The sequence below is a fragment of the Tachyglossus aculeatus genome, chromosome 20 (assembly GCF_015852505.1).
Source record: "Tachyglossus aculeatus isolate mTacAcu1 chromosome 20, mTacAcu1.pri, whole genome shotgun sequence".
Taxonomy (NCBI): Eukaryota; Metazoa; Chordata; class Mammalia; order Monotremata; family Tachyglossidae; genus Tachyglossus; species Tachyglossus aculeatus.
The window spans coordinates 13,809,537-13,826,909 of NC_052085.1; the positions used below are offsets into that span (position 1 = coordinate 13,809,537).

At 46.6% G+C, this 17,373-nt stretch overlaps 1 protein-coding gene across 1 annotated transcript in view; it reads left to right on the forward strand.

The window, feature by feature from the left end:
• GRTP1 (growth hormone regulated TBC protein 1) overlaps positions 1 to 15,942 on the forward strand; it is a 31,942-nt gene extending 16,000 nt beyond the window's left edge. Inside the window, exons 3-8 of the mRNA XM_038761859.1 lie at positions 502 to 660; positions 6,061 to 6,185; positions 10,234 to 10,330; positions 12,381 to 12,553; positions 14,403 to 14,588; positions 15,545 to 15,942. Coding sequence (XP_038617787.1) covers positions 502 to 660; positions 6,061 to 6,185; positions 10,234 to 10,330; positions 12,381 to 12,553; positions 14,403 to 14,588; positions 15,545 to 15,634 — 830 coding nt within the window. The 3' untranslated portion in view covers positions 15,635 to 15,942. The remainder of the gene's footprint in view (positions 1 to 501; positions 661 to 6,060; positions 6,186 to 10,233; positions 10,331 to 12,380; positions 12,554 to 14,402; positions 14,589 to 15,544) is intronic.
• Positions 15,943 to 17,373: the final 1,431 nt, after the last annotated feature.

Sequence of the window (17,373 nt, forward strand, 5' to 3'; positions counted from 1 at the left end):
GTCTCTATATGTTGCCAATTTGTACTTCCCAAGCGCTTAGTACAGTGCTCTGCACACAGTAAGCGCTCAATAAATACGATTGATGATGATGATGATGATTTCACTTCTCTGGGCCTCAGTTCCCTCATCTGCAAAATGGGGATTAAGACTGTGATCCCCACATGGGATAACCTGATCACTTTGTAACCTCCCCAGCGCTTAGAACAGTGCTTTGCACATAGTAAGTGCTTAATAGATGCCATTATTATTATTAATAATATATTAGTAGATCCAGTTGGACACAGTCCCTGTTCCATGTGGAGCTCACAATCGCAATCTCCATTTTCCAGATGAGGTAGCTGAGGCCCAGAGAAGTGAACTTGCCCAAGGCCATACAGCAAAGTGGTGGAGCCAGGATTAGAACCCAGGTCCTTCTGACTCCCAAGGTGGGCGGAGAGGAGCGGGGTTTTTTTTTGGGGGGGATGCCCACCCCATGGCTCACATGGTTGTTTTTTGTTTCAGTGAAGCGCTACGTGAGGAAAGGGGTGCCGAACGAACACCGTGCCCTGGTCTGGATGGTGATGAGCGGAGCGCAGGCTCAGATGGAGCAAAATCCCGGCTATTACCAAAAACTCCTCCAAGGACAGAGGAACCCCAAGGTGATGGAAGCCATCCACACAGGTCAGTCTGCTGCCGACGGACGGATTGCGGGACCCGGTGAGACGGCTCCTTGCCCGGCCTCATTTGAAAACTCCAGGCCGTCAGCTCATTGTGGGCGGGGAATGTGTCTGTTTGTGATTGGGTTGTAATATAATAATAATGATGGCATTTTTAAAGCGCTTACTATGTGCAAAGTACTGTTCTAAGCGCTGGGGAGGTTACAAGGTGATCAGGTTGTCCCACGTGGGGCTCACAGTCTTCATCCCCATTTTACAGATGAGGGAACTGAGGCACAGAGAAGTGAAGAACTTGGTGGAGCCAAGATTTGAACCCATGACCGCTGACTCCAAAGCCCGTGCTCTTTCCACTGAGCCACGCTGCTTCTCTTGTACGCTCCCAAGTGCTTAGTACAGAGAAGCAGCGTGGCTCAGTGGAAAGAGCACGGGCTTTGGAGTCAGAGGTCATGAGTTCAAATCCCGGCTCCACCAATTATCAGCTGCGTGACTTTGGGCAAGTAACTTAACTTCTCTGTGCCTCAGTTCCCTCACCTGTAAAATGGGGATTAAGACTGTGAGCCCCACGAGGGGCAACCAGATCACCTTGTATCCCCCCAGCACTTAGAACAGTGCTTTGCACATTGTAAGTGCTTAACAAATACCATTATTATTATTATATTATTACAGTGCTCTGCACACACTAAGTGCCCATTAAATGCAATTGAATGAACACATACACACCAAATTTCACTTTGAACCTTAGTTGCCATAATTCTCCTACAAAGGTGGGGGTTACTACCCCTCTCCCTCACACCCTCACCCTTGTAAGATATTTATTTTTATTAATCTCTAACTTCCCCTATAGCCTGTCAGCTCGATGGAGGCAGGGAACGTGTCGCCCAACGCTGTTATATTGTACTCTTTCAAGTGCATAGTACAGTGCTCTGCACATGGAGAAGCAGCGTGGCTCAGTGGAAAGAGCCCGGGCTTTGGAGTCAGAGGTCACGGGTTCAAATCCCGGCTCCGCCAACTGTCAGCTGTGTGACTTTGGGCAAGTCACTTCACTTCTCTGGGCCTCAGTTCCCTCATCTGTAAAATGGGGATTAAGACTGTGAGCCCCACATGGGACAACCTGATCACCTTGTATCCCCCCAGTGCTTAGAACAGTGCTTTGCATGTAGTAAGCGCTTAACAAATACCATTATTATTATTACTATTATTATAGAAAGCATTCAGAAAATAGCATTGATGCTGCTGCTGATAACTGTCTATATGTTACACAAGAAGCCTAGTGGAAAGAGCACGGGTTGGGGAGACAGAGGACCTGGGTTCTAATCTTGGCTCTGCCACGCATCTGCTGTGTAACCTGGGGCCGGTCATTTCACTTCTCTGGGCCTCAGTTCCCTCATCTGTCAAATGGGGATTAAGACTGTGAGCCCCATGTGGGACCTGGACTCTGTCCATCCTGATTCGCTTATATCTGCCCCAGTGCTTAGAACAATGCCAGGTACATAGTAAGTGCTTAACAAATACCATGATTATGATTATGATTACTATTATTAAGGAAAGAGAGTTTGGGCTGGGGTGGTTGGACTTGACAGCTAGCTACCCTGGAAAAACAGGGAGGTGGAGAGAGATGTACGCTCACAACGAAGCAAACCCTTCCCTCAACACAGAAATACCGCTCGCGATCCCTGCCTTTTCCAAGAATGTTTTTAACTTCACACAGATCACCCCCACGGTCTCTTGGGGCTCCAGGGGAAAAATAATGATGGGCTCCTACTCCCAGCCTGAAAGCTGGATTACCTCATCTGTAAAATGGGGATTAAGACTGGGAGCCCCATGTGGGACAGGGACCACGTCCAACCTGATTAATTTGTATTTGCCCCAGTGCTTAGAACAGTATCTGGCACATAGCGCCTAACAAGTGAAATAAAAAACTCAAATATTCTCCTTCTAGACTGTCAACTTGGTTTGGGAACACGTCTCCCAACTCTTAGACTGTACTTCTCCCAAGCACTTAGTCCGGTGCTCTTCCCAGAGTCAGTGCTCCATAAATGCCACTGATGGCTGGTTTCTCCCAGGTTCAGACTTTGGCGGCTGTGGTTTGAGGCTGCCCCTTGAAGAAATGTGGTCCTGAACCAGGTTTTGGATAAAGGTCAGGTTTCTGTGTTCTTGGGCCACCGTGACATGGTTTTCTTTTTTTCTTTCTTTCTTTCTTTTTTTTTTTTTTTTGTGTGTGTGCACTCCCATGTACACAGAGGACAACCGAATGCCATTCTAACCTCTCAGCAAAGCTGAGGTTGCCAGAATTAGTATATTGCCATTTTGATAACTAATCTGGTATGCATTCTCCTTACCTGCCTCTCTCCCTCCCCCATCTCCTTTTCTTTCTCTCTCCCACTCTCCCCCTTCTCTCTCTCCCCATCTCTCCTCTTTTTCACTTTCTCTTCTCCTCCCTCCCCTCTCTCCTTCTCCCCCTCACTCTCTCTCTCCCCTTCATCTTTAATTAATTGCTTACTGTGTGCCAGGCACTGTATTAACCACTGAGGATAGAGATACAAGCTCATCAGGTTAGACATACTTCTGGCCCATATGGGGCTCACAATCTTAATCCCCATTTTACAGATGAGGTAAGAGCCCTGAGAAGTGAAGTGACAAAGTCACATAGCAGACAGGGAAAGTATCTGCTTAATTCTATTTTATTGTGCTCTCCCAAGCGCTTAGTAGGGGCCCGGCACATAGTAAGCACTCAAGAAATACGATTGATTGAGAGCAGACAAGTGGCGGGGTTTGGATTAGAACCCAAGTCCTTTTGACTCCTAGGCCTGGGCTGTAGCCACTAGGCCAAGCTGCTTCTCCAGTGATTGAGATTGTGTCTATCTACTGTCTAGTTAATTGGCTTATCTGTGTTCAATAGAGTGGGATATGATTTCCACTGTGGGAAATGGAGCCCTGTCCCTTAAGGATCCTGTGTCCTCCCTGGAATTCAGTGAGGACGGAAACCATCATTCCCTGGAAGATCAGTGTGGACAGGATTGGTCCCCTTAATCAGTTGATCATCTCTACGCTGATGACACCCAAATCTACATCTCTGCCCCTGCTCTCTCTCCCTCCCTTCAGGCTCGTGTCTCCTCTTGCCTTCAAGACATCTCCATTTGGATGTCTGCCCGCCATCTAAAACTCAATATGTCCAAGACTGAACTCCTTGTCTTCCCTCCCAAACCCTGCCCTCTCCCATCACTGTTGACGGCACTACCATCCTTCCTGTCTCACAAGCCCGCAACCTTGGTGTCATCCTCGACTCCGCTCTCTTGTTCACCCCTCACATCCAATCCATCATCAAAAACTGCCGCTCTCACCTCCGCAACATCACCAAGATCCGCCCTTTCCTCTCCATCCAAACCGCTACCCTGCTGGTTCAATCTCTAATCCTATCCTGACTGGATTACTGCATCAGCCTCCTCTCTGATCTCCCATCCTCGTGTCTCTCCCCACTTCAATCTGTACTTCACGCTGCTGCCTGGATCATCTTTGTGCAGAAACGCTCTGGGCATGTTACTCCCCTCCTCAAAAATCTCCAGTGGCTACCAATCAACCTATGCATCAGGCAGAAACTCCTCACCCTGGGCTTCAAGGCTGTCCATCACCTCACCCCCTCCTACCTCACCTCCCTTCTTTCCTTCTCCAGCCCAGCCCGTACCCTCCGCTTCTCTGCCGCTAACCTCTTCACTGTGCCTTGTTCTCGCCTGTCCCACCATCGACCCTTGGCCCACGTCCTCCCCCTGGCCTGGAATGCCCTCCCTCAGCACATCCGCCAAGCTCGCTCTCTTCCTCCCTTCAAAGCCCTACTGAGAGCTCACCTCCTCCAGGAGGCCTTTCCACACTGAGCCACCTCCTTCCTCTCCCCCTCCCCATCCCCCCCCGCCCTACCTCCATCCCCTCCCCACAGCACCTGTATATATGTTTGTACAGAATTATTACTCTATTTTACTTGTACATATTTACTATTCTATTTTATTTTGTTAATATGTGTTGTTTTGTTGTCTGTCTCCCCCTTCTAGACTGTGAGCCCCCTATTGGGTACGGACCGTCTCTATATTTTACCAACCTGTACTTCCCAAGCACTTAGTACAGTGCTCTGCACACAGTAAGCGCTTAATAAATACGATTGAATGAATGAAATCATGGGTATTGAGCGCTTACAATGTGCAGAGCACTGTAGTAAGTGCTTTGGAGATTACAGTACCAAAGAGTTGGTAGACATGATCCCTGCCCTCAAGAAGCTTACAATCTATTGGGGGAGATAGACATTACCTGTATATATGTATATGTTTGTACATATTTATTACTCTATTTATTTTACTTGTACATATCTATTCTATTTTATTTTGTTAGTATGTTTGGTTTTGTTCTCTGTCTCCCCCTTTTAGACTGTGAGCTTACTGTTGGGTAGGGACTGTCTCTATATGTTGCCAACTTGGACTTCCCAAGCGGTTAGTACAGTGCTCTGCACACAGTAAGCGCTCAATAAATACGATTGATTGATTAAAATAAACTACAGTAGGGGACAGGACAGAGTATTAGGTAAACTCATCTTCTGGACTGTAAGTTCATCTTCTAGAATGCAAGCTCACTGTGGGTAGGGAATGTGTCTTTATTGTTATGCTGTACTCTCCCAAGCGCTTAGCATAGAGCTTTGCACACAGTAAGAGCTCAATAAATACAATTGAATGAATGAGTGAATGAATATGGTTAAGGCAGGATGACTATCAGCCTGCTTAAGGGGTTACACATCCAAGGGTACAGGCGATGCAGACAAGAAAGCAAATAGAGTGGGGAGATTTGAGGTGAATCAGGGAAGGCTTCTTGGAGGAATGCGATTTTTTGGAGAGTTTGAAGATGGGGAGAGTGATTGTCTGTCCGATATGAGGAGGGAGGGAGTTTCAGGCCAGAAGGAGGATGCGGGCAAGGGACCCTCGGTGAGACAGATGAGACCGAGGCCCAGTGAGGAAGTCAGTATGGGAGGAGCCAAGGGTGCAGGCTGGGCTGTTTTGGGAGAGAACCAGGTCCCCACTGATGAGAAACGGGAGCACAGGAGCCACATTTAATGCTGGACACCTTTGCGTGGACATCAGACCCAAACATCAGGTTGCGCAGTTATATTTCTTCAGTTCATCCTTTTCTGTGTTCTCTCCTCCCCCTCCTTCTCCATCTTCTCTTTCCCCTCTTTTTTCTCCTCCTCCTTCACCTCTTCATCCTCCTCTCCTCCTCCTTTCTCCCTCTTCTCCTTCCCCTCCTCCTCTTTCCCTCCTCCTCCCCCTCTTTCTCCCTCTTCTTCTTCCCCCCTCCTCTTTCCCTCCCCCTCTCCTCCTCCTCCTCCTCCTCTCTTCCCCTTCTCCCCTCCCTCCCCACCACCCCACAGACCTGCACAGGACATTCCCCGACAACGTGCACTTTCGCCGGACGTCAGAGCCCTGCCTGGAGCAGCCCTTGTCCAACGTGTTGGTAGCCTTCGGCCACCACAACCCAGATGTGGGATACTGTCAGGTGAGTCCAGGGGACTGCGTGGCCAGGGGCCCGAGACCCCAACACACCCGCCCCCTTTCCCCCCTCTGGGGTCAGTTTTCCATCGAGGCCGCTTTCCATCCCGTGTCACTGCTCCAAAGCTCGTCCTCTAGACTGTAAGCTCATTGTGAGCAGGGAATCTGTCTATTGTTTTATTGTACTCTCCCAAGATCTCAGTCCAGTGCTTTGCACACCGTAAGTGCTCAATAAATATGTCTGAATGAATGATTGAACTGGGAACTGGCTGCTGCATTATTGACATTATTCCCGACGTCCAGAAGGCGACCAGTCTTTTAGACTGTGAGCCCACTGTTGGGTAGGGACTGTCTCTATACGTTGCCAAGTTGTACTTCCCAAGCGCTTAGTACAGTGCTCTGCACACAGTAAGCGCTCAGTAAATACGATTGATGATGACCATGTAAGCAATCAAGGCCCTTTTTTAAAAACATTTTTTTATGGTATCTGTTAAGCACTTACTATGTGACAGGCACTGTACTAAGCCCTGGGGTACATACAAGCTACTTGGGTTGGACTCAGTCCATGACCCACGTGGGGCTCCCAGTCTTCCTCCCCATTTTGCAGATGAGGTAACTGAAGCTCAGAGAAGTCAAGTGACTTGCCTAAGGTCACACAGCTGACAGGCGGCAGAGCCGGGGTTCGAACCCAGGTCCTCTGACTCCAATTGACCCCACCGGGCCTCGCTGCTTCTCAGTGGGCAGTTGTTTAAAGTAGCAGCCACCCTCACCCATGGACAGGTGTGTACTAGTTGTCGACCAGTCCAAAGTAGACATTTTGTGTTCAGTTTTGTAATTTCAGTGACAGACTTCGAGGAGGAATCTGTAGTTGCGGGGGAGGGAGGCGAATAATGGACCAGTCTCGGTTTTTGACACGTGCCCTCTGCTCTTTGTGGGTGATTTGGACGGAAGGATTTTGGTTGGGGGGGGTCTGGTTTTTGAGTCTACCTACCTCATGCTTTTACATATTGGAGTCTTAATAATTATAGTATAAATCCTTGCTAGGTGCCAAGCACTGTGCTAATCAGTTGGGCTAAATAATAATAATTATGGTATTTATTATTTATTAAGTGCTTACTGGAGAAGCAGCGTGGCTCAATGGAAAGAGCACGGGCTTTGGAGTCAGAGGTCACGGGTTCAAATGCAGGCCCCGCCAATTGTCAGCTGTGTGACTTTGGGCAAGTCACTTAACTTCTCTGGGCCTCAGTTCCCTCATCTGTAAAATGGGGATTAAGACTGTGAGCCCCCTGTGGGACAACCTGATCACCTTGTAACCTCCCCAGCGCTTAGAACAGTGCTTTGCACATAGTAAGCACTTAATAAATGCCATTATTATTATTATTATTTGCACATAGTAAGCGCTTAATAAATGCCATTATTATTATTATTATTATTACTATGTACCAAGCACCATTCGAAGCCCCCAGGGTAGATACAAGTTAATCAGGTGAGACATAGTCCCTGTTCCACATGGAGCTCACAGTCTAAGTAGGAGGGAGTCGGATTGATTCCCCATTTTACAGATGAGGACACTGAGGCAAAGAGAAGTGAAATGACTTGCCCAAGGTCACGCAACAGAGCACGATTAGGACCCAGATCCTCTGATTGCCAGGCCTCTGGACTTTTCACTAGGCCACAACAGCTTCTCTAGGCCACGCTGTTTCTCTAGATATGGATAATGAGGTCAGACACAGTCCCTGTTCTACAAGGGCTCACAGTCTGAGAGAGAGGGAGGGCCGGTCTGAATCTTATCAATCAATCAATCAATCGTATTTATTGAGCGCTTACTATGTGCAGAGCACTGTACTAAGCGCTTGGGAAGTACAAATTGGCAACATATAGAGACAGTCCCTACCCAACAGTGGGCTCACAGTCTAAAGGGCTCACAGTCTTATCTCCATTTTATCGAGGAATAAACAGAGGCACAGAGAAGTTGGCCACAGGGTCACACAACAGACAGGCGGTCAGGCAATCATAATTATTGAATTAGAGAAGCAGCGTGGCTCAGTGGAAAGAGCACGGGTTTGGGGGTCAGAGATCATGGGTTCTGGTCCTGGCTCCGCAACTTGTCAGCTGTGTGACTTCGGGCAAGTCACTTAACTTCTCTGGGCCTCAGTTACCTCATCCGTAAAAATGGGGATTTAGACTGTGAGCCCCATGTGGGACAACCTGATTACCTTGTATCGCCTGCGGGGCTTAGAACAGTGCTTGGCACATAGTAAGCGCTTAATAAATGCCATTATTATTATTAGTATTATTGAGCGCTTACTGTGTGCAGAGCACCGTACTAAGCACTTGGGAGAGTACAATACAATGACAAACGGACACATTCCCTACCCACAATGAGCTGATGGTCTAGAGGGGGAGATGGACATTAACATAGATAAATCAATGACAGATATGAACATAAGTGCTGTGGGGCTGGGAGAGGGGGATGATAATAAGAGGCCTTCCCAGACTGAGCCCCCTCCTTCCTCTCCCCCTCGTCCCCCTCTCCATCCCCCCATCTTACCTCCTTCCCTTCCCCACAGCACCTGTATATATGTATATATGTTTGTACATATTTATTACTCTATTTTACTTGTACATATCTATTCATTTTATTTTGTTAATATGTTTGGTTTTGTTCTCTGTCTCCCCCTTCTAGACTGTGAGCCCAATGTTGGGTAGGGACTGTCTCTATATGTTGCCAACTTGTACTTCCCAAGCGCTTAGTACAGTGCTCTGCACACAGTAAGTGCTCAATAAATACGATTGATTGATAAGGGGAGCAAATCAGGGTGATGCAGAAGGAAGTGGGAGAAGAGGAAAGGAGGACTCAGTCAGGGAAGGCGTCTTGGAGGAGGTAGGCCTTCGGTAAGGCTTTGAAGCCGGGGAGAGTGGGATAGGAGGATGGGAGGAAGGTGGCAGAGTGCAAACAGGATTAGGAGCCAGCTCTCCTTGTTCCAAATCCTGCAGCATGGCTCAGTGGAAAGAGCACGGGCTTTGGAGTCAGAGGTCACGGGTTCAAATCCTGGCTCTGCCAATTGTCAGCTGTGTGACTTTGGGTAAGTCACTTCCAGCGCTTAGAACAGTGCTTTGCACATAGTAAGCGCTTAATAAATGCCATCATTATTATTCTCTGTGCCTGTTACCTCATCTGTAAAATGGGTATTAAGGCTGTGAGCCCCCGGGGGACAACCTGATCACCTTGTAACCTACCCAGCGCTTAGAACAGTGCTTTGCACATAGTAAGTGCTTAATAAATGCCATCATTATTATTCTCTGTGCCTGTTACCTCATCTGTAAAATGGGGATTAAGGCTGTGAGCCCCCAGGGGACAACCTGATCACCTTGTAACCTACCCAGCGCTTAGAACAGTACTTTGCACATAGTAAGCGCTTAATAAATGCCATAAAAGAACACAAAAGAAAAACAATGCCATCATCATCATTATTATTATTATTATAGGAGGATGGGAGGAAGGCGGCAGAGTGCAAACAGGATTAGGAGCCAGCTCTCCTTGTTCCAAATCCTGGGCTCTATCCATTAAGACCACACGGCTTCTTCCTTTCATTCTCCTCATCTCTTCCAGACGAGGTAGTATTGGGGGGCTTCCGCTGATACAAACTCTTTGGGCTAGACAGATCACATTTGCCAGGATAACTTGTTAGAGAAATCGTCTTTGGCCCCCAAACTCCTTTTGGGAGGTGCAGTTGGATCTTTAGCCCAAGTCCCGTCCACTCTATGGACTTCTCGAAACCAATGTTTGATTCTCTGTATTTTTTTTTTTTTACCATAGAGCAAATTTCCTGGAAATCTCTGACAGTGTCGCTTTTTAAATCTAGGCTTCCCTTCACCGATCACACAATATCGACTCCAGATTTCTTCCGTAAAAGCGCTGGGTTTTTTTTCGAGTCAGGCAGGGTGGATTTTCCTGTTATTCCCAGTTCAAATTGGTCACTGCAGCGCAGGCAGCTAGAGATGGGCAATAGGTGGAAATCCATGGTGACTCTTGGTTCTTTGTTCTGTTTCAGGGAATGAATTTCATAGCAGGCTACCTCCTTCTCATCACAAAGAGTGAGGAAGAGTCTTTTTGGCTGCTGGATGCTCTGATTGGACGGATATTACCTGGTATGTTTAGAGTTTGGCCCATTTTACCTGGAAGATTCATCTATCAGTGGTATTTATTGAGCCCTTACTATGTGCACATCATTGTTCTAAGCACTTGAGAGTACAGTATAACAGAATTAGCAGACCCTCATCATAATGAGCTTACAGTGCAAGTGGGAGACAGGCATTAATATAAATAAAAGATTTATAATATATAATTTAATGTCAAGGTTATAATACGGCTAAGATGGAGGTAGGAGAAAGATATTATTGAGAGCACTGCTCTTTGTGGACAGGGACTGTGTCTGTTTGTTGTTGTATTGTACTTTCCCAAGCGCTTAGTTCAGTGCTTTGCAAACAGTAAGCACTCAGTAAGTATGATTGAATGAATGAACTGGAGTTCCGTATTCCCTCCTGGTTATTATTTTTTCTAATGGGATTTTGTTAAACGCTTAATATGTGTCAAGCACTGTTCTGAGCACTGGCACAGATACAAGACGATGAGGCCATATGTACTCCTTGTCCCACATGGGGCTCACAGTCTGACTCCCCATTTTATAGATGAGCTAACTGAGGCCCAGAGAAATGAAGTGACTTGCCCAGGGTCACGCAGCAGACATGTGGCGGAGCTGGGCTTAGAAACCCCCTCCCAGCCCCAAAGTAATGATAATCCCCCTCTCCATCCCCCCCATTTTATCTCCTTCCCTTCCCCACAGCACCTGTATATATGTATATATGTTTGTACATATTTATTACTCTATTTATTTTACTTGTACATATCTATTCTATTTATTTTATTTTGTTAGTATGTTTGGTTTTGTTCTTTGTCTCCCCCTTTTAGACTGTGAGCCCACTGTTGGGTAGGGACTGTCTATGTTGCCAATTTGTACTTCCCAAGTGCTTAGTACAGTGCTCTGCACATAGTAAGCACTCAATAAATACGATTGATGATAATAATAATAATAATGATGGCATCTATTAAGCACTTACTATGTGCAAAGCACAGTTCTAAGCACTGGAGAGGTTGCAAGGTGGTCAGGTTGTCCCACGGGGGGCTCACAGTCATAATCTCCATTTTACAGATGAGGTAACTGAGGCACAGACAAGTTAAGTGACTGACCCAAAGTCACACAGCTGACAATTGGCAGAGCTGGGATTTGAACCCGTGACCCCTGACTCCAAAGCCCAGGCTTTTTCCACTGAGCCACGCTGCTTCCCCTAGTACATATTCATTTATGAATAATGAATTCATGAATATGAAGTACATATTCATTTATTCAATCATATTTATTTATTTATAATGGTATTTGTTAAGCGCTTACTATGTGCAAAGCACTGTTCTAAGCACTGGGGGGGGGATACAAGGTGATCAGGTTGTCCCACATGGGTCTCACAGTCTTTATCCGCATTTTACAGATGAGGGAACTGAGGCTCAGAGAAGTTAAGTGACTTGCCCAAGGTCACACAGCAGGCATGTGGCGGAGCCGGGATTCGAACCCATGACCTCTGACTCCAAAGCCCGTGCTCTTTCCACTGAGCCACGCTGCTTCTCTATTTATTTATTGAGCACTTGTGTGCAAAGCACTAAGCGCTTGGGCGAGTACAATCCTTCAGCAAAGAGACGCATTCCCTGCCCACAATGAGCTCACAGATCTGTCATTCATTGATTTATATTAACGTGTCTTCCCCCCGGGACTGTAAGCTCTGTTGTATTGTCCTCTCCCAAGCGCTCAGTACAGCGCTCACTAAATACTATTACTGATTGACTGTTTTGAACAGAGAGAGACGCATTCTCTGCCCACAATGAGCTCACAGATCTGTCATTCATTGATTTATATTAACGTGTCTCCCCCCGGGACTGTAAGCTCTGTTGTATTGTCCTCTCCCAAGCGCTCAGTACAGCGCTCACTAAATACCATTACTGATTGACTGTATTGAACCCCATCAGTGGTTTTTCCGCACACACACACACATAATAAAGCGCCCCAGGAACGCCATGGACCGGCATCCCGTACGGTGACGTCTCGGTTCTAGATGTCCTCATTCTTTCTCTCTCTTTCTCCCCGCCAAGATTACTATAGTCCAGCCATGTTGGGGCTGAAGAGTGATCAGGATGTCCTGGGTGAGCTGGTGAGAATGAAAATGCCGGCCGTGGCAGACACGATGGACCGGCACGGAGTCATGTGGACCCTGGTAGTGTCACGCTGGTTCATCTGCTTATTTATTGACATCCTCCCGGTAGAGGTAAGCACCTAAATCCATCGTAATGTGCTTGAAGAGAAGCAGTGAGGCCTCGCGGAAAGATCTGGGGCCTGGGTGTCAGAGGACCTAATCATCACCTAATCATCTCACCTCCTTCCCTTTCCCACAGCACCTGTATATATGTTTGTACATATTTATTACTCTATTTATTTTACTTGTCCATATCTATTCTATTTATTTTATTTTGTTAGTATGTTTGGTTTTGTTCTCTGTCTCCCCCTTTTAGACCGTGAGCCCACTGTTGGGTAGGGACTGTCTCTATATGTTGCCAACTTGGACTTCCCAAGCGCTTAGTACAGTGCTCTGCACACAGTAAGCGCTCAATAAATACGATTGATGATGATGATCACCTAGCGCTTAGAACAGTGCTTTGCACACAGTAAGCGCTTAACAAATATCGACATTATTATTATCATCATCATCGTAATAATTATGGTCCGGGAGAAACAGCGAGGCTCAGTGGAAAGAGCCCGGGCTTGGGAGGCAGAGGTCGTGGGTTCCAATCCTGACTCCGCCAACTGTCAGCTGTGTGACTTTGGGCAAGTCACTTCGCTTCTCTGGGCCTCAGGGACCTCATCTGTACAATGGGGATTAAGACTGTGAGCCCCACGTGGGACAACCTGATCACCTTGTAAACTCCCCAGCGCTTAGAACAGTGCTGTGCACATAGTAAGTGCTTAATAAATACCATCGTGATTATTCTCTGTGACTCCGTTACCTCACCTGTAAAATGGGGATTAAGACTGTGAGCCCCACATGGGACAACCCCATCACCTTGTATCCTTCCCAGTGCTTAAAACAGTGCTTTGCACGTAGTAAGCGCTTAACAAATGCCATCATTTATGTTATTTTTACTTGTGAAGTAAATATATAAATAAATATAGTAAATATATACCTGTATATATGTATATCTGTATATATGTTTGTACATATTTATTACTCCATTTATTTTACTTGTACATATCTATTCTATTTATTTTATTAGTATGTTTGGTTTTGTTCTCTGTCTCCCCCTTTTAGACTGTGAGCCCACTGTTGGGTAGGGACTGTCTCTATATGTTGCCAACTTGGACTTCCCAAGCGCTTAGTACAGTGCTCTGCACACAGTAAGCGCTCAATAAATACGATTGATTGATTGTGAAGCACTTACCATGTGCCGAGCAATGTCCTAAGCGCTGGGGTAGTACAAGTTAATCAGGTTGGACACAATCCCTGTCCCACACTAGGAGCACGTTCTTCATCCCTTTTTTTTTATTTCCAGATGAGGTAACTGAGGCACAGAAAAGTTAAGTGACTTTCCGAAGGTCACACAGCAAACACGTGGCAGCATCGGGATTAGAACCATGCTCTATCCGCTACTCTATCAGATCCCTTAGGATCTGGGTTCGAATGCCCGTTCTACCATTTTAAAATCAGTCAATCATATATGCTCTGCACTGTACTAAGCACTTGGGGAAGAGTACAGTAGAGCAGAATTGGTAGACTCATTTCCCGCCCCCAGTGAGCTTACGGTCTAGAGGGCGAGATAGACGTTAATCAATCAATGGTATTTACTGAGCGCTTACTCTGTGCAGATCACTGTTCTATAAGCTGGGTGATCTGGGGCAAATCGCTTCGCCTCAGTTCCCTCATCTGCAAAATGGGGATTCAGTACCTGTTCTCCCTCCTATTTAGACTGTGAGTCCTACGTGGGTCCTGATTATCCTGCATCCTCCCCGGTGCTTAGGACAGTAGTTGGCCCACGGAAAGCACTCAATAAATAATGTCATTATTGTTATTATTTAATGCCACATAGCCATCTCTGTGAATAAGTAGCTCCTGCTTTCTACAGACCGTCCTTCGCATCTGGGATTGCCTGTTCTATGAGGGATCAAAAATTATCTTCCGGGTGGCCTTATCCTTAATCAAACAGCACCAGGCGTTTATCCTGGAAGCCACGAGTTTCCCAGAAGTCTGCGAAAAGTTTAAAGAGATCACCAAGGGCCCTTTCGTAACGGAGTGTCACACATTCATGCAGGTAAGTAATGACGCTTAGCCACTAAAACAATTAACGGATGTCACCGATAATAAGCAGTCACCAATTTTAAACCATCAGATTGCTTATCGTTAATTTGAGCATCGCTTTGTACCCCTCGAGTAGCTGTTTCTACCTGGCAGTTGTATCATCATCATCAATCATCAATCGTATTTATTGAGTGCTTACTGTGTGCAGAGCACTGTACTAAGCGCTTGGGAAGTACAAGTTGGCAACATATAGAGACAGTCCCTACCCAACAGTGGGCTCACAGTCTAAAAAAGGGAGACAGTGAACAGGAGAGAATTTGCACAGTGGTAGTTCTGGCAGAATTTTTGCAGAATAAGGCGTCGAGGCCATTGGGTAAAAGTTCCTCGTATCAGCCTTTGCCGAGGTGATTTCTAATTTCTGAATTAAATGGCATCGTTGCACTTCCCCTACAACACAAAGTCCCTCATTCTCTGCTTAGGCCAAGTATTTTCTGCTCCTTTAAGCTGAGTAAAGTTTCATGGCACCCGTCTTTTGGAGTGTTTCCTCTTTAGTTATTGAACAGAGGGACTCTCGTAGGAATTAAAATAGGATAAGTATCATTACACTGTGGGGAAACTTTAGTTGACCCCAGTTAATTTCCTCAGGAGAGCAAACGTTGAGTTATAGCGGCCCTAGTTACGCCTCTTCCAAGCGCTTAGTACAGTGCTCTGCACCCAGCAAGCGCTCAATAAACGCGATTAATAATTTGCTTTTATGCAGTAGAGGTTTGCAGAATTCACACTAAAAGCGTACGTGCTTTGATCTTGGAAATGCCACGTGGCTTTTCCAAGCTTTTACTGTACAAGTCAAATCATCCGTACCTAATAATTCCATCAACAAATGTGCCCTTAGCGGCTCTTACTCTCTCACAGATTCCGTGAGGATGGGGTTGCCGTTTATAACCTTCACTTCTCTTCTTTTACTTCCAGAAAATATTTTCCGAACCTGGAAGTCTCTCCATGACCACGATCACCAAGCTTCGAGAGACGTGCAGAGCTCGGTTCCTTGCTCAGCAATGATCTGGCCACCGCCAAAGCCGCACATTCCTCTTCTAATTGCACTTGACCGAATCAGCTTCCGAGATCGACAAACTGACCAATTTCTTTTTTTTCCCGGTTTTGTAAGTGGTGTAAATACTCTAAGCTTTGGTAATTTAAAAGAAAAATGATTCAGCGCACCGTTCGGACCCGATTTGAATGAGCCACCTCGAGATAGTTTTTTTTTAAAGTCAGCAGAAATGGGGAGAAACGGGGGCAACTGAGGGTTGGAAAAATTACCCTTGCGATGGTTGAGCCACGTAATAAAAGAACGGGAGCCTGGAAAGGGAGGATCTGTGTGCTCCTTTCCTTGGGAGATGTTGACAAGGTCTTCAAAGTGAGGGAAATGTGCCACCTTTTCTTTTTTTTCCCGTTTCTAAAAGCTGCCCAGCACCTGGGGGAAGACCATGGCCAGACCTGAACAATTCACCAAGCGTAAGTGTTCCCTGCCTCTTCCTCTGACGGGGGTGTGTATGGGTGTGTGGGTCCCGGGGGGAGAGGAGAAGGGGAGGTGGTTCCGGGAAAGGGCAAAGATGGAAAGCACTTACTCATCCTGAGGTGATGGAATCAGTAGTTGGCGGCAGCTGGAAGGTCTCTTTAAAAAAAAAAAAAAAGATGGGACTGTACTAGAAACCTGGAACTTTGTCTGCTGCCCCTCACTCGTCTGTTCATCATCATCAATCGTATTTATTGAGCACTATGTGCAGAGCACTGTAGTAAGCGCTTGGGAAGTACAAATTGGCAACATATAGAGACAGTCCCTACCCAACAGTTGGTTCACAGTCTAAAAGTCTGTTCTAAATCAACTCACCGTGCAGGTCCCAGATGTGAAGTGAGGTCCGGTCTTGCCCTCAGTGGGCTGTGAATCCCCCTCTCCGCCTCCAGCTATTAGTTTTTGAGGGTGCAGCAAGGTGGGTGGAGTTACGTCCTGCATCAGGCAACTTGGAGAGTTTGGGAAGGCTCAGTTTAAAATGCTCACTCTGACCCGTGCATAGGGGAAGAATACAAGGCCCACAATCTCATCCCATTTTACAGCTAAGGACACCGAGGCCCAGCGACATTAAGTGACTTGCCTTAGATCACTCACGGGGTCAGTGGCGGCGCTGGGTCTTCTTTTCTTCAAAAAAAAAAATGGCATTTGTTAAGCGTTTCATGTGTGTTAAGGACCGTTCTAAGGCCTGGATAGATACGAATCAATCAAGGTAGACACAGCCCGTTTCCCACATGGGGCTCACAGCCTAAGTATGTGGGAGAACAGGTACTGAATCCCCATTTTACAGTTGAGGAAACTGGGGCACAATGAAGTGACGGGGCCAGGGTCACCCAGCAGGCAAAGGGCAGAGCAGGATTAGAACCCAGGGCCTCCGACTGCTAGGCCCATGCTCTTTCCCCTAGGCCACGCTGCTTTCAGGAGCCAAAGAAAGAGGTGCTAACTAATTTTGAGTTCTGGCTAGCATTTTGGACACTAAAACCTCTCTCACATCTTCACCTGAAGGATGAAAGATTCCCTCTAGACCGTAAGCACGTCGTGGGCAGGGAATGTCTGCTTATTGTTATATCGTGTTCTCCCGAGCGCTTAGTACACTGCTCTGCACACAGTAAGCGCTCAGTAAATACAATTGAGTGGCTGTAAAACCCCTTGAGGTCAGAGTGTGACTTACCAACGTTTAAGAGAAGCAAGGAGTCAATCCTTTCCCTTTCGAGACCCAATGAGATCCAGA